This window comes from Odocoileus virginianus, chromosome 8 (genome assembly GCF_023699985.2).
Source record: "Odocoileus virginianus isolate 20LAN1187 ecotype Illinois chromosome 8, Ovbor_1.2, whole genome shotgun sequence".
Classification (NCBI taxonomy): domain Eukaryota; kingdom Metazoa; phylum Chordata; class Mammalia; order Artiodactyla; family Cervidae; genus Odocoileus; species Odocoileus virginianus.
In genome coordinates, this window is record NC_069681.1 from 42,391,794 (window position 1) to 42,419,311 (window position 27,518).

The following is a 27,518-nucleotide window of genomic DNA, read 5'->3' on the forward strand; positions in this document are numbered from 1 at the left end:
ACCTGTAAGTTGCTCTCCTGTTTCTTTTAAATTAAAAACTAAACAGTTTGCTTAGTTGGTGGACTCTTCATGGAGCTGAATAATTTGTCATCTGGGCTGTTACAAAACTTCTAGCGAGGAAAGCAATACATTTGCAAGTAAAATGAACAGGAAACTGCTAATTAGGCATCCCCAAACAACCATGTGTTTTCCCAGGAATGGCATTAAAATTTTTGTAAAGATAAGTAAATAATAAAAATAATAATAAAGTTTGCTAGAGAATAGTTCCCAAAAGACCCACATTAAAAAGCATGATAAATTAAGCCAATACAAGCACTAATGGATCAAACTTGTATATGCTTCTTGAGGCTCACTGTGTTGATTTGGATCAAGTCCCAAAGAGAAGCTGACTTGCATCTTGCATGAATAAATCCCTAATTAGCTGCCCAGTCCTGAAGCTTTTCCAATTCACAAATATCTTGATCTTAAAGTCTGGACGACCCAAGGAACTTTTGGCCAAAAAATATTTTAAAACTGTAGAACCAGAAAATATTGAAAACATCATGTTCCAAACAGAAATCTTTATCCAAAATACATACACTAAAAAATTACATATATTCAAATTTCTACAGAGAAGATCATTATTTCATCTTTACCATTTTTAAAGGAAATAATACTATCATTAATAAATGATAAATATCCTTCCAGATTTTTTTCTGGGGATGCTATATTAAAAACAGTATGATTGATATTTACTCCATGTTTATTTGCAGTTACTCAGCAGTCCATTATGGTCAGTATTTAGAAATCCCCAAATAGCCAGTATTGTGCAAAACTCTATATATTATATCATGCATATTTGTTTGAAAGATCAGTGATTTTAAATGCCTAACCTCCTGGGTATTGCTACAGATCTAAATGTGGCTTAAATAATTAATTTCATTGGTGATACCAAATACCTAAGGAGGATACCATCAATACTTTTCTTCCAGAAGTATGCAATACTTAAAATTCTGGCTGTGTAAAGGCTTCAGCCACCCAATATGCAAAATTCATTATGTAGATGGTGCTCTGTATATCAATATGGAATTCTATCAGATACCAACTCTGCTGTAAAATCTTTATCCATAAGAATGATACAATTTCTACAATAAGATTTATCAAATCATGACATCTAAACTTCCTTATGAGGGGACATGGTCCCTTTCCACTTCTTTAAAAAGTCTGAAGTCTTAGGAAAAAATAATTACTTAAAAGAAAAAAATTGGTGATACCCTAAAGCAGTGGCTTTCATATTGATTGTGCATCAGAATCTTCAGGAGGGCACATTCTGGGGCCTTGGCCCCACAGTTTCTGATTTAGTAGAGGTTTGGAGTGGAGGCCAGAAAATTTAGGAACCACACTTTGGAAACAATGACTGTACTAAATGTTTGGAAGATTAAAAAAAGAAATTATATATCTCATGGGCATAAGTTCTTTCATTTTTTTTAGAGCATATTCCACTTCATTTCTCCTTAACTATGTAGCTCTACATCCTAAAGGTGAGATCTTTATGTAATATAATTAGTATAGCTCTTAAATAAATATCTTTCTTCCTCACTAATGAGTTAGGTGTCACAAAGGAAAAAAATAAGCTTTCTTCTTGACTAATAAATCAGATGAAATTTAAAATACACGTGTTTTAAGTGAAAAGTAGAGTGCTTAGATGAAAATAAAAATAAGGCAAACCAATACATAAATTTCAAAAAAATAAAAGCAAATGTATAACCATCTATGAATTGAACAATAGCATTCCTAAATGTATAATTTAAAGAAACTCAGATAACTAAGTTATTATTATACTAGCATCTGGAATTAATTTTTTATCAAACCACTCACATGCTCTCTGTACATGAATTTCCAATATGATTATGACATACCTCTCTTGTATTTTATTTCAAATATAAGAAATTATCCACTGATAAGTTTATTGGCTCTGATATGGAACAATAGGACCTGTAGTAGAATAATCAAACAGGCAAGGAACACCTTCACTACCAATGACCAAGTTCTCTCCTTATCCTAGTCCACCCTACTTAGTCCACTTGGGCCACTGTAACAGGAACACAGCAAACTGGTGTCTTACAAGCAACCAACACTTATTTCTCACAGTTCTGGAGGCTGGGAAGTCCAAGATCAAGGTGCAGTAGATTCAGTGTCTAGAGAGGGCCTGATTCCTGGTTTAGAGATGGCTGTCTTTTCACTGGGACCTCACATGGGGGAAGTGGTGGGAGAACTCTGTGGAGTCTCTTGCTGTTTTGTTGCTAAGTTGTGTCCGACTCTGTGACCCCATGGACTGCAGCACGCCAGGCTCCTCTGTCCTCCACTATCTCCTGGAGCTTGCTCAAACTCATGTCCATTGAGTTGGTGATGTCATCCAACCATTTCATCCTCTGCTGTTCCGTTTCTCCTTTTACCTTCAGTCTTTCCCAGGATTAGGGTCTTTTCCGATGAGTCAGCTTTTCCCATCAAGTGGCCAAAGTATTGGAGCTTCAGCTTCAGCATCAGACAGTGAATATACATGATTGATTTCCTTTAGGATTGACTGGTTTGATCTCCTTGTAGTCCAAGGGACTCTCAAGAGTTTTCTCCAGCACCACAGTTCAAAAGCATCAATTCTTCAGCATTCAGCCTTCTTAATGGTCCAACTCTCACATCTGTACATGATTACTTGAGTTTCTCTTGCAACAGTACTGATCCCATTAGAGCTCCACCTCATGACCTAATCAACTTCCAAAGGCCCCACCTCCTCATACTATCACATCAGAGGTTAGGTCCCAACATACAAATTTGGGGGAAACATAAACCTTCGGTCTATACCACACCTCCTCATCCAGGCTGTCAGACGTATGAACCAGGTTGGTTTTGGTTTATACTCAGTTGGGAGAGCAATGATCAGGGTGTTCTAATCAGTTCCCTACTACTCTGTAATCTCCCAAACACTGTCTACTTGACATGCAGTGCAGCAATTACCATTTTCTGTTTTATGAAGTTTCTATCTCAAATATTTCTAAACCTAACACGGAAAAACTAAAGAGAACCGACTGCTTCCCTGTGGCTCAGACAGCAAAGGATCTACCTGCAATGCAGGAGACCTGGGTTCAAACCCTGAGTCAGGAAGATCCCCTGGAGAAGGAAATGGCAACCCTCTCCAGCATTCTCGCCTGGGAAATCCCATGGACAGAGGAGCCTGGCAAGCTAGAGTCCATGGGATCACAAAGAGTCAGACACTACTGAGCCACTAACATGCTCACTTTCGATGTATAGCACAAGGAGCTCGGCTTAGTGCTCTGTGGTGACCTATAAGGATGAGATGGGAGGAGAGAAGGAGGTCCAAGAAGGAAGGGATGTATGTATACACATAGCTGATTCTCCAGTGCCAATACTTTGGCCACCTGATGTGAAGATTGACTCATTAGAAAAGACCCTGATGCTGGGAAAGATTGAAAGCAGGAGAAGGGGATGACAGAGGATGAGACAGTTGGACGGCATCACTGACTCAAAGGACATGAGTTTGAGCAAGCTCCTGGAGTTGGACAGGGAACTTCCCGATGGACAGGGAAGCCTAGCATGCTGTAGTCCATTGGGTTGCAAAGAGTTGGACATGAATGAGTGACTGAGCAACAACAAATAGCTGATTCACTTTGTGGCAGAAATGAACACAATATTGCAAAACAACTACACCCTACTAAAAATGAGAAACTTCCATTTGCTCTTATTTTATTTGACAACTCACTTGTATTTTATTTAAAATTCATGGGCTTTCCAATATACTGTTCTTCAGCAAGGTAACATTATATTTCAGAAAAATATGTGATAATTTTCCTTTATTATTTGTACAAAGAAATTTATTTTTTATTTTGGAAAGGGACTGAAAGCACATGGTAAATTATAAAGGCACACAGAATGACAAGCAATCATTTTTTCTATGCATGTCCTCCAGTTCTCTTCTGCAGCTATGTCTACATCACTACATACACAACTATGACTTTCTTTTTAAAAATCAAAACTATACTCTATTTTAACATACCATTAGCGTTCATTAGGAGAGGGATGTGGGCAGTCATGTCTGACTCTTTGCGACCCTATGGACCACAGCCTACCAGGCTCCTCTGTCCATGGGATTCTCCAGGTAAGATTACTGGAGTGGATTGCCACTTCTTTCTCCAAGGGATCTTCCTGACTCAGGGATCAAATTTGCATTTCCAGCATCTCATATATTGCCAGTGGGTATTTCCCTATTAATGGACATTTTGGTTATCCCTACTTTATGTATAGCCATAAACTATACATGATGCAAGCTCTTGTTTATGTATTTGGTATGTCTGAGGATGAAATGTTATATGTGAAACAGCTGCTCCATAGGGCATATACATTTGAAATATTGATGTGTGTTATCCAATTGTCCTTCAAAGATGTAGAAGACATAGAAATAATTCTTCTTCTTTTGAGGTATTTAAATACCTTTTTCTCCACACTTTGGTCAGTGAAACAATTACTTGTCTTTTAATTTAACTTGCACTTATTTGTGTTGGAAATTCTTTAACTTAATTGGGATTACTTTTGCACATGTTTAAAAACTTCTGATAAGTTTCTCTGAACTGCTTATTGATGTGCTTTTCTATTATAGGTTTAATGTTTTTATAATTCACAGGAGGAAGAACTATATTAGCAGGGAAAAGTCTCTGTGATATAGGTTGTGCATGTTTTCTCCTCATTGTGGTCACATACTTGTAGTTTCCTTATGGTATGCACTGCTCTGCAAGAAGACAAATCTCTCAGATAACACAAATCTGACAGATTTTCACTCACTGTGAATAATAATGTTTTATCCTTTGGAGGCGCATGTTCAATTTCTTTCTCTTTTTTCATTTTCTCTCTCTCATACTGCACACACATCAGCCAGGATGGAATGGTAAGTTTCTCTTTGTTTCTTCTCCAACTTCAAATTCAATATTACTCTCCGTGAAGCATCCAGGTTGTATCAGTCCTGGCTCGGTGCCTCCAGTGGCTTCTTAAGGCACCTAGAATAAAGTTCAAACTTCTTCCATGGCCCATGAACTCTGACACTTTCCCATCTACAGTCTTACTCCAGAGGATCCTCACACATCACTCACCTCGCTCTGCTCCATCCTGATGATTTCCCTCAGACACATGAAGCATCATGGTCTTTCTACTTGGAAAAATCAGATCTTTCCACATGTTCAGTTTAAATGTGTATTTCTCCAGAGAAATATTCCCCAAAGACTTTAACCTAAAACCCACCAACTCTAAAACTTCAGCTCTAGAAGAGTACCAACTTGCCATCTCAGTCATCACCTCAAACACCACTTGTGATGCTTAATTGTAGGCGTCAATGTGACTAGGCTTTGATATCCAATACTAATGCCAAAGACATCTTTAGATGTTGCTGTGAAGGTGTTTTCTATATGTGATTAACATTTTTAGATTTTGAGTAAAGCAGATGATATGCATGATGGGGGTCGGCCTCATCCAATCAGTTGAAAGTCATAAGAGAAAAGACAGAGGTTCCCAGAAAAGGAAAATATTCTACCTCCAGGCTGCCTTGGATTCAAGACTGTAACACTGACTTTCAACAGAATTTCTACCCTGCCTAGAGATCTAAACAGATCTCAGATTTACCAGCCCCCCACAATCCTGTGAGCCAATTCCTTAAAATTCCTTTCTAAACATAGATAATAGATGATGATGATAGCTAGATAGATCCTATTGATACCACGGGTTCTGATCTTCTGGATAACCCTAATACAACTAATACATTATCACATATTTATCACATAGAAAGCCCCCTCACTGCAGGTATCATGTTTATACTAACACTTAACTTCTAAAGAAACATGTATCGCAATTTTAGAAACAAGACTTCAAACTAGACAGCAAAGACTCAATTACAAACCAACAGTATAATACATTTTTTAATACTTTGTAATACTCTCTATATTTACTCCACACTCACTAGAAGACATGCATTTTGTTTGATAAAAGTAATTTAAATATATTACTCTAAAATGCTGTTGATTTACTGATTCAATATACCTAAAATACCTAGATTCTGTTTAGAATAATCTACAAAGGGACCGATATTTCATTTATGCTTACAACTGTCATTTCATATTTAATTTACATAAAATTATATGAAAAATTTTATTTCTCACATATCATATATTAATGACTTGCCTGTGTGCATGCATCATGTTAAGTCGCTTCAGTCATTTCTGACTCTTCGCTGCCCTATGGACTATAGCCCACCAGGCACCTCTGTCCATGGAATTCTCCAGGCAAAAATACTGGAGTGGGTTGCCATTCCCTTCTCCAGGGGATTTCCCTAACCTAGGGATGGAAGCTAGGCAGATTCTTTACTGTCTGAGCCACCAGGTTAATGTCTTACTGGTTAACAGAGTCTTCACTTTATTAGGAGGAGGCCTTTCTTGCTGTCAGAACTGCATAGAATGGGGCAAAGAAATGATCAGCTTTGTACCAATTTAGATACAATTTGGTTGATGCTGATAGAGGGAACTCAAAAATTAATGGCATTTCTTAAAATTAAAATATTGCTTTTTTATAATATAGAAATGTTATGAAAAATTCAAGCACTAAGTATCTAGGGGGAAAATTTTTCTTATTTGCTTTTCCCTCCCCCCAACCATTGTCCAGAACCTTTTACTGTTCAGATGAGCTGACTTTCAGGCAACTTCCAAAACTTGAGACTCATTTCCTTTATGATTCTAAAACTCTTGAGTTTCTTATTCAATAGCCCAAAGATTTATAACTTGAATTCTTTGTGGTTCCATTACATATAAAACTGATTAAAGATAGAGCTTTGAAAGTGGATTATACAAAAAAATACTCATTTATCTCCCAAAAGGGAAAAAATTAAAATATTGCCTTATTTTAGTTATGAGTAAATGAAATCTTCAAAATAATGAAATACATAATTATATTAATCATATAAGTCAAAACATAAAGGTCAGTAATTAAATGTTACATTAACATACAAGTAATTTCAAATCAAATTTTAGAAATGCATTTCAACAATATCTAGTAAAATTTACTCATTTGTTTTGAAGAATGTATCCAAAAATAAGGATCTTGATGGTTGGGCAAGAGAATATCCTAACTGATGGGCTATTTTCATAAAATAAATGAGACTACACTGAACTCTATTTGAAGAAGAAAGTATTATACATAAGTGACTGTTCTCTTTCTGGCATTTTTTTCTAAAATATAATAAATCATTCACTGATTAATTTGTATCCTGTGATATGGAAGGAACTAGACTAAGAAAAAATATGTGCCATCTTTATAGATAATCAAACTTACAGCTATTTTACTAAAAAGGGAATAGTTTTTCATTTCTAAGTTCAATATGAAAATGAAGGATAAGTAAGAAATTGCTCAGGGTAATGTAAGTAATATAAGAATAGGCTTCCCAGAGCCCTTGAAGACTGCTGCTATTTGCAATAACACAACCTGTAGTCACAAGTCTATGAAACTGTGATGAAATCTGTACCCCTAAAGAGATAACAACTTCTGTGCCAAACAGATGGGAAAAGGTCCTTTAGCTTTCCACGTCAGTGAACTTTTATCTTGTTCTGTCTTATCCTTTTTTTCATCTTCCTCTCACATAATCTTTGATGGAAGCAGGTAACATGTTAAAAATAGCTTCCTCGTACCATGTCAATCCGGTGAGAAACTTAGTTAGACACACGGTGATAACTGATGTTCAAGCTCATTTTGTTTTAGTGATTCTGTTTACAACATGTATTTCCTTTGGGGATTCAATGGATGAAGAGAAATGACTTTAAGTGTAGCAGCCTTAAAATTGTCATTTCACCAAAACAATCTGTTGTGTGATGTATTTATATTTAGCATGGCTTCAGACATTTATTTCCAGCCAACTGGTAGTTCATTACGATCAACTTTAAGACAGTGATTGACTATCTCCAAACAACTGCTTCAGAGTAAAATATTTTTCTTTTATCTTTGCAATGCTTTTATTTTGTATCTCAACTTTGAGTTCTCCCATGAGAAAACTGATGGATGGCATGGGTACAAGACAGATCACAATTCGCCAAAACTGGAGTATTGAAACTGCCTATTATGATATATTTTCTCTACTTCTATCCTCAATGAAATAATCTTTTAAACTATTAATAAGGCATATCTCCTACTTCAAGCCCAAATCCCTAATATTAATTTTGCTGACCCATAAACTAACCTTCTTTGTTTTCCTTTGTTCTCTAACATCTTTGTTTTCCAAATGAACGTCTTCTGATCCACGATAGAAAACATTCAATGAAGAGAGAAGATCAGTGCAAAAGTGTTTCATTCCTACTGAAGTAAAGGAATATAAACTGTTTAATAAGAAGATTGAATAGTTTCTGAATGTTTACTATACGATAGCTAGTGTTCTAAATTGTTGTTGTGGATAACATTTATTTCTCAAATATGAGATATGCACTATTTTCAGCCACATTTTAAAGACTGAAAACTGATGCAATTAGAAGTTAATAAATGAGCTTTTACTGGTTTTCTGAATGAATGGCTACACTATAATGGACATGGGCAAGTTTAATACACAAGAAGTCAGGACACACCTGTGAAGCTTAAATGCAAGTGTTGAGAAGTAGAAGAGATACTCTGAAAGGTTACATGCGAATGTAAATAATGCAGTTCAAGAGGCCACCAAACTTAACGCATTTTATCCCATTCTTTGTCTTGCTTCTAAGTCAGCTGATTAAACTTCCATCCAGTCTTAGTTACCCTCTAAACCATTCACACTTGTAATCCTTGGATAAGTGGTGTTTTCCTCTACATCATAATCTAAGTAAGAGGGCTCATATCTGCCTTGTCTATTCACTGTATCTACATCATCTACAACAGCATATGTGACAGAATAGACTGTTGACAATATAATTTTTATTATGCCTTATTATAATTTTTATTTACTCTGTGTGTGTGTGTGTGTGTGTGTCCAGTCATGTCCGATTCTTGTGGCCTCATGGATTATAGCCTCCCAGGCTCCTCTGCTCATGGAATTTTCCAGGCAAAAATTCTAGAGTAGGGTGCCATTTCCTACTCCAGGGATCTTCCAGACCCAGGGACTGAACTGCATCCCTTGAGTTTCCTGCATTGGCAGGCAGATTCTTTGCCACTAGAGTCACCTGGGAAGCCCAGTTCTATTTATTATGTTTTACACCACCCTTATGGCAGAAACTGAAGAGGAACTAAAAAGCCTCTTGATGAAACTGAAAGAGGAGAGTGAAAAAGCTGGCTTAAAGCTCAACATTCAGAAAACTAAGATTTTGGCATTTGGTCCCATCACTTCATGGAAAATAGATGGAGAGACAGTGGAAACAGTGTCAGACTTTATTTTGGGGGGGCTCCAAAATCACTGCAGATGGTGACTGCAGCCATGGAATTAAAAGATGCTTACTCCTTTGAAGGAAAGTTATGACCAACCTAGATAGCATATTAGAAAGCAGAGACATTACTTTGCCAATAAAGGTCCATCTGGTCAAGGCTATGGTTTTTCCAGTGGTCATGTATGGATGTGAGAGTTGGACTGAAGAAAGTTGAGTGCTGAAGAATTGATGCTTTTGAACTGTGGTATTAGAGAAGACTCTTGAGAGTCCCTTGGACTGCAAGGAGATCCAACCAGTCTATCCTAAAGGAGATACGTCCTGGGTGTTCATTGGAAGGACTGATGCTGAAGCTGAAACTCCAATACTTTGGCCACTTCATGTGAAGTTGACTCATTTGAAAATACCCTGATGCTGGGAGGGATTGGGCGCAGGAGGAAAAGGGGATGACAGAGGATGAGATGGCTGGACGGCATCACCGACTCGATGGACATGAGTTTTGGTAAGCTCCAGGTGTTGGTGATGGACAGGGAGGCCTGGCGTGCTGCGGTTCATGGGGTCGCAAAGAGTTGGACACAACTGAGTGACCGAACTGAACTGATAAAATTTTCAAACACACACAAATACAAAGAACACCCTGTAGCCATAATACACCTTCCACGACTATCTACACACATATACAATATATACATATTTGTGCACTTAGTTGCTCAGTCGTGTCCAACTCTTTGCAACCCTGTAGACTGTATCCACCAGTCTCCTCTACCATGGGATTCTCCAGGCAAGAATACTGGAGTGGGTTACCATGCCCTTCTCCAGGGAATCTTGCCAACCCAGGGATCAGACCCAGGTCTCCCACATTACAGGCAGATTCTTTACTGTCTGAACTACCAGAAAAGCCCATATACATATATACATTGCATATTTAGTGTGATCATCTTTCCATGATTCAATGATTGATTTTAAAGCAAATTTTCAGACATCATCTCATCTCATCCATAAATATTTCAGAGGTTATTTCAAATGAATGAATCAAGACCCATATCATATATTACCCCTTTTATTAAATATTTTTCCAATCCTCTCAACCAAATGAGATTTTTCCTTATTTGAAAGTCTGTCGGATTTTTTTTATGTCTCACTTATTTAACAGTATCTGTCTTGTTGGTGTTCATACTGTGAACATGTTCTCTACCTGTGTTTGGAATTGAAGTCCCTGACGTGGGGACAAAGTCTTACTTACCTTTGTATCCTATTTAAAGCCAACTGCAGCATTGAAAATGGAATCTAGTTTCCTGTCTTCTACCCCCCAGTTCCAAATACATGTAAAAGGATGTGAAAATAGCATTTTTTCTGTTTCCATTTCAGCTGAGAATAAGACAGTTGACAGCATTCCAAACTGAAGTGCCAGGCTTAAAAAACAAATGGCTGAAAACTGGTTTTCAGTCCTTCACCCTGATGTCCACCTTAATTGTATTAAAGAACTGAGCTTGAAGAGACAAAAGGAGAGAACTTTTTGAAGAAACTTGTTAGACTGCTGTGTCATCCCCGTATTCGTTCATGCTAAGTGAGAGAGGCTTGAGGGATCCTTATAAATTGAAGGATTAAAAGGACTAGTAGTTGATCCATGCCTAAGAAAATGGAAGGTGGCCCTGTTTGTAGTAGAAGCTACCTACCTAATAGGAGAGTAAAGAGAAGCAACTCCACTGAATACAGGCTATACTTCCACCAAAAGCAGGAGACAGAAGCACAAAGTTTCTGTGGCCTTGAGTGGACCATGAGGGAGAAAAGAATCCTACCAGGAGACCTCAGCAGAAAGAAGCCAGAATTGACCATCAGATGGAGAAGACCAGGGGGTAGGCCTTGTCCTGACCACACGGAAGCCGTAGAACATCAGTCTTAATACCTGCCAAGCTAGGAATCATTAGGGAGAGAGGCAAAATAACCAGCCAAAAGAATTTCCTTTGTCTTACCCCTCCTCTCTCACTGCTGCCGCAGTGTCCCTCCAGCTCCAAGCTGGGGGAGTCATAAACACTTGCTGGAGGACAAGAAGTCAAGGTGGGCATGGGACCTGGAGTGCTTCACCTCCATGTCGGTGCCGCCAAGACCGAAGCGATACTCAGAGGAGTGGGGAGAAAGGGCCGCTTTAAGTGAAGCTCCGATGATCAAGTCAACCTAGAACTTTCTTTTGCTGAATTTAGACTTTCTATGGGCTGAATTTAATTACTGAACTGCTGAATTTAATTAGCAACTGCTTATGGAACTAATGACAATTACAAGTCCTTCGGACACTAGTGACCAAAAATACTTTTGAGAATTGGCTATGATTTCATTCTAGTGACAGCGAAAAGCAGCCTTCAGAGAGGGTTTAGTGAAAGTTTCTCTTTTCACCTTTGTGTTCCAGCTCCCTAAACATAATGATTGTGTACTTCATAGGGACAACTGACTATTAAGTCAATAAGCCAGTGAAGAAAGATTCAAAAGAAATTTCTCAGTTTGAAAAATGAGACACCGTGCAATTATTGTCACCTTAATGGAGCATTTCTTAGAAAACATCAAAATGTGTATATTGACTTGAGAACAATGGGTATTTTCCTAGGTTTTTAACACTAGTTTGAAATGTCAGAACTTGGAGCAAAGTTGACAAAATGAGCATCCTCTTACTATCTTTTCCTATCTTATTTTCTCTAGAACTAAACTATGGAATAACTATTTCAGGCACTATCATTTAAATAAAAATCATATGCCAAGCAAGTGTACTGTAGTAAGACGTAAGAAGATTGTACACAGTCAAGAACTCTGCACATTTTATGCTCATTTAGAACCTAATACATCAGTCATATCAATTCTTTGTCCATTGGCTCCAAACTGTATTCTACAATGAAAGGAATTTGACAGTCTCTGGTGGGCTACAGTCCATGAGATTGCAAAGAGTCAGACAGACTGAGCACGCACACGTGCACATATGCACTCTATAGTATATCTAAAACCACACTTTCTATTCCTGCCACAAAAGAGCAAAAGTGTTTCAGTTCTTCCCATACTAAAGAAAGCAGACTCAGAATTTTGACCTTGGGTATGTATACCTTGACACTTTCATCCACCACTAGCCCAGGTGCCTCATCTGTGATAAAGACAATCATACCTAATAAGTCTCTAAGACAAGAGCTTTCCTGAGTTCTTCAGACTGTGGTTTCATTAACATGTCTATGGAAGTGCACAGAATGACACAGGCATGATACTAAGGTTAAGTTAGAAAAAAAAAAATCAGTATCCAGAGTCAGCCATAGGTAGGAACTCATGATTCATTTCCTTTCTTCTCATTTTTCAGACACTCAATTTCATTTTGGAACCATGCATGACTCACGCAAATGTTATCACCAAGCCACACCCTCAAGTCACCAAATCTCTTCTCATATTAAAACATTTATAAAAGTTTTTTCTGCAGAGTTCTGTTAGCTCTAAAAATTATTGATGTATTCAATGATACCAGTCTTGGCCTCTCAGATAATAGAGAAGCTGTGTTATAAAATAAATTTCAGTAGATAAGAAGATATATGACATATACATGCAAAATGTATTACAGGAATTATGGTGAATTTAGAGGTTACAATAAAACACAAATGAGGGGGTTCACTTCACTAGGACTCAAAAAAAGAAGTGGGAAATTGTTTGGAATTAGCAGATGGAAACTATTATATATAGACTGGATAAACAACAAGGTCCTACTGTATAGCAGAAGGAACCATATTTAATGTTCTATGATTAAACTATAATGGAAAAGAAAATGAAAAGAATATATATATAAGTAAATTACTTTACTGTATAGCAGAAATTAACACAACATTGCAAATCAACTATACTTGAATAATTTTTAAGTGAGATTTTGGCAAAACTGTATATAGAGTTGTATGGAGAAAATCATTTAATTTAAAATTATTCCATATTAATGGAACAGTGGAACTATCAAGGTTCATGGCAGATTGTTGTGATGAAGTACGAGTGGGGATGCCTCATAATCACTCATTTTAAGTGACCTCCAATTCCAAACCAAGTTAAGATAAGCCAAAGGTATGATAACAATGATGATTATTACAAAGGTGTGCGTCAATATTATCAACCTGATTGGATAGGTAGAAATTGCAAGGGGTAAAAAATAGAAAACAGGCTGGTGTTAAGTCATAAAGAACATACTGCCTTTGCGTAAGCAACACAGGAAAAACAGCCAGTTGTTACTTTAGTACAATCCTGAGCCCTGAGTGGGTTTAAAATGTAGTCTGTGACATTTGGAAACTAAGTTGGGTGTTTTAAAAAAAAGAACATATAATTGAATGTAGGAAAGTCAGGAAGAAACAGAAAATTTGAAGATGAAGTAGTTTTCCACATAAATAATGGGTAAAAAGAGGGGGAAAGTGGGGTTAAAAAAGTCATGGTCAGGAAAAATGTCATTTGATGGAAAGAAAACTGCTAATAGATAAGTATAAAATCTTGGATTTTTTAAGGTTTTATATTCTTTTCTGACTTTTAAAAATTCAGTTATAGTATGTTGACATGTGGCACCTTAGCATAAGAGTTCAAAAAGAAAACACTGTTAAGAAAGTAGCATTATAGAACATTAACTACATCAAGATGAAGTAGAAATCACATGGATTATTTATTTTAATAGAATACTTAACAGCTATTGGCTAGTTTAAGAGTTTCTGCGGAAGTCTTAAATTCCTGGAGATCGAAGGAGAGTTACTGGATTATCTATTAATCAAAAAGGAAAAAGAAACCCTGGAAATTAAGCAGCTGTCATCTGAACTTCAGTACTCAGAAAGACAAGTGCAAGCCTTCAAACAATCAATTTGCAATCACAGTGAACTCAGCACAGAGTAGGCACTGGCAGGCCTTTCAGAGAACATTTTTGTGTCATGAAGAAGAGATGGGAGGCAAGATATAGAACTATGTGGATTTTAGTGATAGATCTTCATCGTTAATCAGGAATTCCTTGAGCTATGTACCTTGGTGTCTTGATAGTGTATATGGTATGTACACACTCTTCAAAATCATTCGAACTAAAAGAGATTGTTTCATAAATTAATATGCTACAGCTATTTGACATATTTCATCTTCAACCACAAAGTAATTCCACCTCTTTTGATGAGCAAAAAGGTGATCTGACCCAGTTTATAGGCCTGCCATAATATTGAAACAAGCTGTATGGTTCTCTTGTTCTTTAAGGCAGGACGTCAAGCACATAAATAATGTTATCAATCATCTCCTTAAAAATGCCTCCAGGAGGAGAAGTCTTGCCAAAATAATCACTTCACTCTTACAATGAATGATAGGCTCAATCTTGGCCACAAATTTGTCCTATTGATGTGTTTGGCATAATTTCTCTAGATTGAATCTGAGAGTATTACAACCCAGCATATAAAGGCAAAATAAAAATCCCTACTATCTCCAAATGTGGTATGTGCTGTGTGCTCAGTCATGTCTGATTCTTTGCGATCCCATGGACCATAGCCCACCAGATTCCCCTGTCCATGGAATTCTCCAGGCAAGAATACTGGAGTGGGTTGTCATTTCCTTCTCCACCAAATGTGGTATACATTCACTTAATATTCATTTCTTCAAAATTTGATGGCAATATTTATCTTAATCAACTTTGGGTCTCTAAAATGGATATTCTATTTGGGGTCTTAGTGTTTTCACACTATACTTTGTTTTTCTCAAGGAAAAAGCAGGTAATAGTTCAGGATTGTAAAATTAATCAGAACTTGACTTTACATTGAAGCCACTTTAGATAAATTCAGTGGTTCAGTATTAAAATATATCCATTAATTTTTTGAAAAATCTATATTACAAAATTTCTATAAAAGTCAAAATTGGTTAGAAACAAAATATAAAAATAGTGCTTTTATCTCAAAAAAGAATTATAAAATGAAGAAAATAAAAATGGCCCATAATTCTAACATCACTGTAACATGTTTTCATTAAATATCAATAAATAAATATAATGCAAATAAAAAATAAAGCCTCCCCAGTACTTTAAGTATAATAGCAGTTTTCACATAACTGTCTAGAAATATTCTATGTGGAACCAATACTAGTATTTTTATTTATTCAAATCTTCTGGTAAAGTATCTAATATCCAACTTTTAACTATCTTTATTTAATAGTTACTTGAACTTATTCTGCTTTAGCAAATATAAATATGAATCATTTTTGACTTCCACAATGGTCAATAAACCTTGTTAACCAGATATGATGGATATTTATATTTTAGCATAGACTTTGCATTGAAAAAAATTCCCGATCTAGGTTTATATCAAAAACTAGTAGAGCCATGAATGAAATTACAATTTAAGTACACATAAGAGTTTTCTCAAGATTGAGCAGAAAAGAGACACCACAAAATCAGCTTACTCTAAAGTATTAGGAAGAAAATTTTGGGGAGAATTCAATGAGATGATTCTTATGAAACCTTAGTTGAGTGCTAGAAAACAACCAGGCTTGAAAAATGTTCATTTGGGAAGTAGCTTAGAGAGGTGGCAGGGAGCTAGTGTGTGAGGCTCATCAGCTGGCCTGGTGAGGCAAGGAGTAGATTGGTGACTCATGAGATAGGGACTAAAGAGGAAAAACATCCTGAGGGAAGGGAAAATGTCAGCTAAGGTGATGAGGTAGAGGGTTATATGAGGGAAAATTAAGTGAAGTGAAAGCTGTTCACAGGAGAGTGGAGTCACACAGGGCTCTTGGAAGCAACTGACAAACAGGAGGCTGGGTGGTATGGAAAAGGAAGACAGGAGAGGGAAGCAACTGAGAATAAAGAGAAATGCTCACTTTCTTTACCAGAAATGTGGCTGCTTCCCATGGAGAGTTCTTGCTAAAGATAAGCTTTCTTTATTCATAAACCATGAATGAGGTCTTAAAATATATATCATGTAGAAGAAAATATATCTTTTTTAAACTTTATTTTTTTATTGAAGGATAATTGCTTTAGAGAATTTTGTTGTTTTCTGTCAAACCTCAACTTGATTCAGACATAGGTATACATATATCCCCTCCTCCTGAGGCTCCCTCCCATCTCCCTCCCCACCCCACCACTCCAGGTTGACACAGAGCCCCAGTTTGAGTTTCCTGAGCCAAACAGTAAATTCCCATTGGCCATCTATTTTACACATGGTAATGTAAGTTCCCATGTTACTCTTTCCACACATCTCACCTTATCCTATCCCCTCCCCATGTCCACAAGTCTATTCTCCATGTCTGTTTCTCCATTGCTGCCCTATAAGTAAATTTTTCAGTATCATTTTTCTAGCTTCTCCATATATGTGTTAGAATATGATATTTATCTTTCTCTTTCTGACTTATTTCACTCTGTATAATAGGTTCTAGGTTCATCCACCTCTTTAGAACTGACTCAAAGGCATTCCTTTTCATGGCTGGGTAATATTCCAATGTGTATATGTACCACCACTTCTTTATCCATTCATTTGTTGATGGACATCTAGGCTGCTTCCATGTTCTAGCTATTGTAAATAGTGCTGCAAAGAACAATGGGATACATGTGTCTTCTTCAATTTTGGTTTCCTCAGGGTATATGCCTAGGAGTGGGATTGCTGGGTTATATGGTGGTTTTATTCCTAGTTTTTAAAGGAATCTCCATACCTGTCTTCCGTAGTGGCTGAATCAATTTACATTCCCACCAACAGTGCAAGAGTGTTCCCTTTTTCCCATACCCTCTCCAGCATTTATTGTTTGTAGACTTTTTGATGATGGCCATTCTCACCAGTGTGAGGTGATATCTCATTGTACTTTTGATTTGCATTTCTCTAATAATGAGTGATGTTGAGCATCTTTTCATGTGTTTGTTAACTATCTGTATGTCTTCTTTGGAGAAATGTAGGTTTATCTTTGAGTTAAAAATACTATCCCTCTGAAAAGTTTTCCCAAACCATTGATTTCTTCAACAGTATTTCCTATTATACAACACCCTGACCAAATAATTGAGAGGAATGGGACAAATTGAAACTAAGGCTCTTGAAGCTCTAGAATCAAATGTTTAATATAATGTAATGTTATATATTAAATATATGCATATTCTAAACTAAATCATTCATTAATCACCATGAAATTTTCATTAGCACTTGTAGGAAAATTGTTAATACACAAAAATGTTCAATTCTGGTTTGAACAATGGGAAAAGAGAAAGTATAAGTCAAAGTAGAACTTAATTACTTGATCTAAGTGGCAGAAATCTTATTAACATGAATACTGCAAGAACTCAAAATACTATGCATGCTATGACTACTCTCAGTAAAGGCAAGAAAGATATATTTAAGAATACATTTCAACATCCAACGAGCATAATGAGAAAAGAGCAGTAGCCATGTCAGCCAAATATTTTATTTAAATTTAATTATAGTTCCTGCCTTCAGTAATATATTTCTGTGAAATCAAAGATTTCTTATGAGATATTTGAATATAAACTATAAGTAATCATTTTACTATATCAGGAATGTAACCTTTAACTATAATGAATATGATCACCCAGAAATAAACAGTTTTTATTACATGAATTTATACTAACATTAATTACAGTATATATTTATCATGGCAAATTGAGTTTGCTAAATGACATTTTAAATGAACTCATCACTTTTGTGGTAACTAAACTACCTATCCTTATATGGAGTAGGCGTGTTTATAAATCAGAAAATTTAACACCCTATCTTTTGGCAGATTTCTCAATATAAAATACACTAAAACATTCAAATATACACACAGCACAGGCCTACATTCTATGATAATCACTAGCACTGGAAAATCAACTAATTTCCGGCCAATTACATGGACCAACACTATGGTTTCAGAGAGAAAATAGGACTTTCTCAAGCCCAAGAAATTACTTGAGAGCACAACCAGTTATAGGAAGCAAAGGAAAATAAACTCAAAGAAATTCTAGACAGTGAGAAAAAAAAGGTAAAAAAAAATTCACTCCTGAGCTTGAGAACAATTGACAGCATATAAATAAACAATGCCTCCAACAGACATACATAAAAGTACCAGCTTTCTCCATTTCTCTCTCTCTATCCCCACACCGCTCTCTCACACACTCTCAAAGAGACAACTGTAGGAAACACATGAACACTGTGTGCTGTGTGCTGTGCGCTGTGTGCTAAGTTGTTTCAGCCACGTCCGACTCTGCAGCCCTATGGACTGCAGCCCACCAGGCTCCTCTGTCCATGGGGATTCTCCAGGCAAGGATACTGGAGTGGGTTGCCATGCCCTCCTCCAGAGGATCTTTCTGACCCAGAGATCAAATCCCACATCTGTTGTGTACTGCATTGGCAGGCAGGTTCTTTACCACCAGCACCACCTGTGAAACCCATATTGACCCTGCGGTGACATATATACAGATATCAACGAATCTTTGCCCAGGTATTCACATTTCACTAAATGTCCTCACTTTCTAAATAGTTTTAAAATTAAAGTTAAAAAAAAAGATATTTGAGAAACAAGATAGATTGGCTAGACGTTAAATAATACTTAATAGAAAAAGTGAGATTGTTTAGTAAGCCATAGATGGATACCAAAGACAAGAAACCCTTCAGAACACCACATAATTCTATCACATTTCTAAAATGTCAAAAGAATCAAATTTTTCTTGGACAAACAAAAGAGAAGGAATTAATACATCCTCTGACCTGTGGGGCAAAGTTAAAACTGAAGTAACGCATTCAAGAAGAGGGGAAAATAAATACGAGGATGAAAGTGGCTGCTCAGTTTTCACAGATCATACACATAAAATACCTTTTTACTATGTCTTCTCCATTCCAGCATGGTAGTCCATCAACGGCCTCTAATTCATTGGCACAAAGCTGATCAGCCAGGCCCCCATAGAACGTCCTGTACAGTCGAAGGCTGCTGATAAATTCTCTGATGGAAAAACAAAGAAAACAGTTAAACGCCAAAATTCATAAGAAATGCCAATATAAATGGCATGATGCTATGCATAATGTTTAGAAGGCAGCTCTTATAATTCTCTACTTATTCTCATATATTTAATACTTCTCTAACAATAGAGACAAAAAGTACATCTTTTAAAAATGTATTCAAATTTATTCTCTTAAATAAAAGTTTTCACTGGGTATGAACTTTATATAAGTATAGGTCCAAGAAACTGTGAATAGTACATACACACACACAAATACATGTCACTTTATTTAGCTAAAAGCCCTCACTAGCTACTGGTATTTAAACCAGTAGTTACCAGTAGTTAGTGATACTAACTACTTTCTTTTCCATATAGAAATGTCAGAGGCTTACAACAAACTGACTGACTGCTTACTGATTAAAAGTTTAGTAAGCTTGGGTGATTCTCCCATCTGGGTCTTCTCTTTGGTGTCTAAGGACATAAAGTGATGCAGCTTTACTAAATATGAGAGAACTCAGGTATGTGACACACTTCAGCAGCATGAAAATAAAAGTGATTGGAGTGAGTAACGTATAATACATTTGCTAAGTTATTTTGCCCTCTCATACTGCTTCCCTTTTCAGCATAAACTACGGAAAGAGGAAATTCAACAAAACGGCAGTTTTTCAATTTAGAAATCCAAGACTTTGGAGTTTTAAAGCCAAAGCTTTGAGGTCTCAAAACATTGAGTTCTAGCATTTCAAAACACCAAGTCTTAAAGACTTTAGCAAGTCTTAAAGACTTTAGTTTCGAACTTTTTCACATACATAGCTGTTCTGGGGGAAAAAAAGAAAACTCACTAGTCTAATCCAGATGAAATGTCCCCTGGACCAAAAGGCAGGGACAGGAGATGTTGGAAGGAAATGTTGGAAGGATAGTAAACTTCAGAAATCTGGATGAGTGATTGAAATATAGCAATTATGAAACCACATTCCCCATTTTAACTTTTGAAAGAATTTCTTTGAAAATGAAATTAAACAGCAGAGGTGGTTATAAATTATAGCTGGAACAATCAAACTTTTAAAAATTAAATCTAATTTTGAAAACACTAAGCCTCAACAGTTTCAACTTGTAATTTTCTTTCTCACTGGCATTTGAAGAACTAGTGATATAAAACTGCTGGAGTCGTAAAAAACCACCACTCTGTTGGAAGGATAAATACAACTTTCAAATATGTAAGATTTGCAATCATAGAGAAAATCGGACATTCCCATGGCAAGTGTCTGGTGCGTATTTAATCAAACTTTTGAGACCCTGGTTCAATTTCTGGGTTGGGAAGATCCGCAGTGATTTTGGAGCCCAAGAAAATAAAGTCTTGTCACTGCTTTCATTGCTTCCCCATCTATTTGCCATGAAGTGATGGGACCAGATGCCATGATTTTTGTTTTTTGGATGTTGAGTTTTAAGCCAGCTTTTTCACTCTCCTCTTTCACTTTTATCAGAGGCTCTTTAGTTCTTCTTCACTTTCTGCCTACCCACTCCAGTAGTCTTGGGCTTCCCTTGTGGCTCAGCTGGTGAAGAATCCACCTGCAATGCAGGAGACCTGGGTTCAATCCCTAGGTTGAGAAGATCCCCTGGTGAAGAGAAAGTCTGCCCACTCCAATATTCTGGCCTGGAGAATTCCATGGACTGCATAATCATGCATCAGATACGCCTAAGCAACTTTCACTTTCACTTTTCCTTAGCAAAGCTTGACTGGACAAGTAATAACAAAACAGTCACAGGAAGCACAATCTCTAACACATGCTCAGTCAAAAAAAAAAAAAAAAAGATGCTCTATCTTCTCACTAACACAGTTAAATGATTATCTATATTTTATCGATTTCCTCTACTAGAAAATTAAGTCTCTCCTTGATGGCTATGTTCCACTAACTATAATGCATGAACAAACTTCTCATGCTGCAGCTATTAAAGCATAATTGAAGTTGACTGGTTCTTTTTCTTAGAGAGCGGGGTTTAATGAATGAGAAGATGTGTGACTCCATTCCTGATTTCTATCCAACATAAATGAACACCTGTTTGGAATCAAAGAATCTTCTGGAAATGAAGAGGCCTGGCACAAATGGCTGCAGATGTTGTTGCTATTCAGTCACTCAGTTGTGTTCTCTTTGTGACCCCATGGACTGTGGCATGCCAGGCTTCCCTGTCCTTCATTATCTCCTGGAGTTTGCTCAAACTCATGTCCATTGAGGCAGTGATGCCATCCTACAATCTCAACCTCTGTTGTCCCCTTCTCTCTTGTCCTCAATCTTTACATCTTTATTTTCCAGCCTCCTTTCCAATGCTTCTGCCATTGCCTTAGCTTAAGTCTTAATCTTTTCACTGGAATCACTGCACCTGGAGGACATACTTCCCATTTGTTCCTTAACAGTCACGTTCCATCCTCCATGAGATTCATCGATAGAAATTCAAATCTGGTAGCCCACAGACTATGGCATTCATTTGCATAAAGTCATCTATGCCTCTCTATTCTCTACAGCATGAAATCTAGTCTTCTTAGAAAGGTATGTAAGACACTCTCTCAATTTCAGCAACCCAATCCACAGCTTAGAGTTGCACAAAAGTGAGATGTTTGTTATTCTCCAAACAAACCTGTATGCCTTTGTCTTCATTCTCTCTTAAAGATCATCTCTTAGAAGACTTCCATAAACCATCAACTATCAACTATATGTCACAAAGTACTAAACACTATGGCATACCAAGCTGTGTTGGTGCCAGGGATTCACAGCTAAACAAAATAGCTCTGCCTTCTAAGAATATATATCCTGATAAAAATCCACAATAAAAATATAGTGTTAGTAAATAGTATCATATTTGAGGACAGAGAAGGAATCAGGAAATAGAAAAATAACATTTCCATGTTTCATGCAATAAAAGAAGAAGCAGCAAACAGCAAAGATCAGGATGAGAGGAGGTAAAAAGGAAAGAGATCACTGTGTGCTCAGAGAGTCATATGCAGTTAGTTTAGCTAGTGAGGAGTGTCTTCATGGGAATTATAGTTAAAGGGAGAAGGAGGCAAGATTAGCATCTTGATCATCATAAGATGTTTCAGCTTTATTAATAAGGCAGTGAGAGCCATTAAAAGCTTCCCAGCCAGCAAGTGAGGTCATGATCATCATTGCAGTAATGTGGAAACAGACAGAAGTGCAGTGAGGCCACTTAGGGGCCTATGTTGTGCTATTGTGCAGTTGCCAAGTCTAACTGTTTTCGAGCTCACGGACTACAGCAAGCCAGGCTCTTCTACCCTCTGCTATCTCTGGGAATTTGCTCAAATTCATGTCCACTGAGTTGGTGATGCTATCTATCCATATCATCCTCTGCCACCCCCTTTTCCTTTTGCCTTCAGTGTTTCCCAGCAACAGGGTCTATAACCAAGTTGAAAGGGAGACGTATGAGGATAGGAAAAAAAAAACAAACTTGCCAGTCAACATCAGAAAAACATTAGGAACCTATAATTTACAGATAAAGTAAAGATGTTAAGATAATAATTGTCTTCCATCAGGTGACTAATGAAAAGACTGTAATCTTTACTGAGGTAAGAAATAAAGGAAAGGTGTAGAGGGATAAATTGGGAGGTCTGGATTGACATATACACACTACTATAAATAAAAGAGATAATAAGATCCTATTACATAGCACAGGGACCTGTGCTCAATACTCTGTAAAGGCCTATATGGGAAAAGAATCTAAAAAAGAGTGGGTGCATGTATATGTTTAAAGGATTCACTTTACTGTACAGCAGAAGCTAACACAACATTTTAAATCAACTACACTCCAATAAAAATTAAATTTAAAAAAGAAATAAAGGAAACATCACCTTCTCAGTGTCCCTCACTGTATTAATGGTTGCCCTTATTTTTATCAAGATTTTCATCTTTCCATGGCACATATTACTTTCTATTTGAGCATATAATGTACTTATTTATAATGTTTTATCATTTCTTACCTGTCTTCCACACTCCAATAAAAGGTTGAAGTAGGCAGGGATTGTTGGTTTGCTTTGTTCACCAATGTAGCAGTGGTGAAGGATATAGACACTCAATAAGTAGTTATCAAGTTAATAAATGAGTGAAAACTATTTAATAATTCATTCCATTCTTGACATGTTCAGTGCAAGATATTTTTAAATCCAGAAAATAAGTCAAGTAGAACTGTACTTTTCAAACTTAACACTTATAATATCATCTGAAGATCTGGCCAAAATGTAGATTTGGATTCAACAGTTTGGGAGGGGGCAAGTTCCAAGATTCTACATTTCAAAAAGGCATTGGATGATGCCCATCTTATAAGAACCATGGATACCATGGAAGTTTGCTGTCAGATATGTGGACCAAAATCGGTGGACTGGATGTGTGATGCAAGATTCACCATCTACAGAGGTGGTAACTGAAGTCATGAACATGAATAATATATCAGGCAAATAATACACAGTCAGAAAAAGCCACAGGGACTCAAAAGTAGGAACAAACAGAAAAAAATTTCAATGTTAAGAGTTATGAAAGGTAAAGAATGAGAAAATTTTAATTTAGAGAGATTCCTTCAGTATAAAATGACATTATGAAAAATAGATTTAAAATGTTAAAAATGTCTTCTGTATGTGTTGACCATAATTGTTTTAGAATTGTTTCCATCCCCAAAATTCATATGTTGAAGCCCTAAACCCCAATATGACTGTATACGGAGATAGGGCATTTAAAGAAGTAATTAAACTTACATAAGATACTATAGGTGGGTCTTAATCCACTGACCAGTGTTCTAATGAGGAAGAGACACTACGGGTACATGAATTTAGAGAAAAGGCCATGGGAGGACACAGCAAGAAGGTGGCGATTGCAAACCGAGGAGAGAAGTCTCAGAAGAAACCAAACCTGCTAACACCTTGATCTTGGACTTCTAGCCTCCAGACCTGTCGGAAAATCCATTTCTGTCGTTTAATCCAGCCAGCCTGTGTTATTTTGTTACAGTTGTCTTAACAAACTAACAGAATAATTAAAGCATTTGATAAAGAACAATAGACTTCAGATTTGCAGTATGATGAAGATGGAAAAAAAAAAAGATGAGAAACTGGAATTGGAGAGTCCCAAACAAGGAAAATAGATTTTTCTTTGGATTCATGTTTAGTTGAATATGAAAGTGATTTTAGTGTATTTGTGTGTGAAAAGGGAAGAAGATAAAGTTATGTGGTCATTCACTTGTTCCAATTCTCTACCTTCTGGGCACAAAGGTCCTTTGAAGGTAGCTTTGGCTATCTGACTTCTAGACGTATACCCAGAAGCGGTGTTTGTTCCCTCCAGGCTTAAGCATTGTGGACCAATGAGGCTTTGCCAGCTTCTGTTTCCCTTTTCCCTGATGACAGGCAATGCTTCAGATGGCAGCTGCTCTGTCACTCTAAGGCCTAAGGCCAGGGCAGCCACTCTTAAGCATTGCTCCTGCTGACCTGAAATGGGCATATATGCATGTATGTTCGTGTGCTCAGTTGTGTCTGACTCTTTGAGACCCTATGGACTATAGCCCATCAGGCTCCTCTCTCCGTGTAATTCTCCAGGTAAGATTATTGGAGTGGGTTTCTACTTACTCCTCCAGGGGATCTGATCCAGGGATCAAACTTGTGTCTTCCGTATCTCCTGCATCAGGGGAAACCCAAAGGTTTGGAACAAAAACAAATTTTTGGTTCTAAACCCAATGATGGGTGTCTCCCAAGAATGGCCTTCCCTTTCATTTCATTCTCCCAAACATCTACGAATCCTTCAGGATCCAGCAAATCCTCATCTCCTCTCTAAATCCTGGCCTGACCAGACTGTGAAGCTTTTATTGGTCCAGTGTGTTTCTCATGCCACACTTGGCATCTGTTCTATAGCCCTGGTTATCTGGTATTATAATTCCCCTGTCTGTCTGTCTGCTTCTCTGATTAGAGGGTGTGTTCTCTAAAGACCAGAGCTATGTCTGCTTTCCCAAGGGTTTAGCCTACAGTTTGGTACCCCACAGGCACCCAACAAATTCTTGTTAAATTGGCCCCAGATGCACTGTTAGTTTTTAACAACTTCCAGAATTAGAAGTTTCCATACTAAATACATTTTTAAAAATGATAATGATAGGGCTTCCCTGGTGGCTCATTGTTAAAGAATCTGCCTGCCAATGCAGGAGACATGGGTTCCCTGGTCTGGGAAGATCCCACATACTGTGGAACACCACAACTATTGAGCCTGTCTCTGAAGCCTGGGAGCTGCAACTACTGAGTCCTCAAGCTGAGAATGCTGAAGCCCTTGCACCCTGAGCCCATGCTCAGCAAGAAGTGATGCCCCTGCAATGAGAACCCTGAGCACTGCAACTAGAGAGTAGCCCCCACTCGCCCAACTAGAGAAAAGCCCAGGCAACCAAAGACCCAGCATAGTCAAATAAACAAACACATTTTTAAAAATGATAATGATAATTTAAAGTCCTTAGAGAGCATGGCTGACTTGGGAAAATTTAAATTAGGAATCTGCTCCAAGACTGGGGAGAAAGATCAGAAGGACCTTTCTGGTGTGTTATATTAGCAATTGGAAGAAATCCAGAGGTCAGGGCTACAAACTGTCCCAGATTCTTCCAAACAGATTCAAGACAGTTTCCCTCTACATGTTGTTGTGTTAATCACTCAGTTATATCAGACTCTTTGGGACCCCATGCACTGTGGCCCACCAGGCCCCTCTGTCCATGGGATTTCCCAGGCAAGAATACTGCAGTGGGTTGCCATTCCCTTCTCCAGGGCTCCCTCTATATACATATATACATATATATGTGATGCCAAAACTAGCATATAGGGGATACATTAATATTTAACCACACTGCTGTGTAAGATACCCATCATAATTAATACATTATAGATATGCTATAGTATAAAGACAAGTGCTAGAAAAAGACTTAGAGACCATTTGATCCAGTAAGTGTTCTGCCCTAAATGCACTTTATCATCACCAAGGAAGCACAAACTGTGCACCTCAATTTCTCCCTCAGACATTCAGATTTTGTGTTTGGGATAGGACCCTGGCATCTGGGGTTTTTTTTAAAAGCTTGCTACAGGATCCTAATATGCAGTGTCTTACTTTATAACTAAGGAAATTGAAAACCAAAGAAGTGAAAGGACTTATGAAAAGTGACGAAATTAGTTGTTTGTTAAGTCAGTTATTTAGTAAGGCATTTAGTCAACATAGATCTCAAAATTATTTTCATTAATTAATAAAAATGCCATCACTTTGCAATGGAGGGCAGATATGGGATATTGAAAGACTTTTTGTAGAGAAGAATATTTCCCTCTGTTTTTAAAATTTTACAGAAACCATCATGCTTTTTACAGAACACACTTTAGTTGTAGACTGGTAGACTAGAAAACAGATACATCACTTCTTCCTGCCAAAATCTAGATTTAGAAAGCAACATGTTTACACAGGCTTTATCTGTATCTCTTTGCCAGTTTGAAATATATAGTAGGGAGTGGAGTAAATTCTGATCACTAACTAATGAACAGCTTTGCACACGGTGCTAGCACAGGAAAGGGAAAATGCTGGAGCACAATTGCTCCTTCATAGCTTCCAGCCTTGTTTGCCCTGAGCTGACTGGAGGCAAGAGAGGAACATGGGCCAGCAGAGTTAGCACTTCCTGGCTTCCCATGCCCTGGAGGCCAGCAGTGCCAGAAAGATCTCCTGATCCATCACATGGGAAAAAATTATGAAAGGAAATGCAATTCACCCTGAAGTTGTCATGTCTAGTTTGGTTGACACAGGAATGTCCAGATACTACTCTTAAACTAAGTGACACTTCTGACTCTTTACCATCATCATTCAACTTTAATCATTTTTGAGCCACAGGGAAGGCCAAGAATACTGAAGTGGGTAGCCTTTCCCTTCTCCAGAGGATCTTCCCAACCTAGGAATCAAACTGGGGTCTCCTGCATTGCAGGTGGATTCTTTATCAACTGAGCTATCAGGGAAGCCCTTAATGACAAAAGTAAAGTATCTTTTGGTGAGTGTTAAAATAATTAAAAGGCACATGAAGAATAAATTCATAGCTGTCCCTCTGCAGTATTTCCATCGTGCCTCCTGAGGTAAGTAATGACAACAGCCCAGGGTGCTTTCTTCAGCTTCCTCTATGTACACCCCAACACATAACAAAAAACAGAG

At 37.3% G+C, this 27,518-nt stretch overlaps 1 protein-coding gene across 1 annotated transcript in view; it reads right to left on the minus strand.

The window, feature by feature from the left end:
• Positions 1-27,518, minus strand: part of GPC5 (glypican 5) — a 1,486,194-nt gene that overhangs the window by 1,099,245 nt on the left and 359,431 nt on the right. Inside the window, exon 5 of the mRNA XM_070471523.1 lies at positions 19,200-19,325. Coding sequence (XP_070327624.1) covers positions 19,200-19,325 — 126 coding nt within the window. The remainder of the gene's footprint in view (positions 1-19,199; positions 19,326-27,518) is intronic.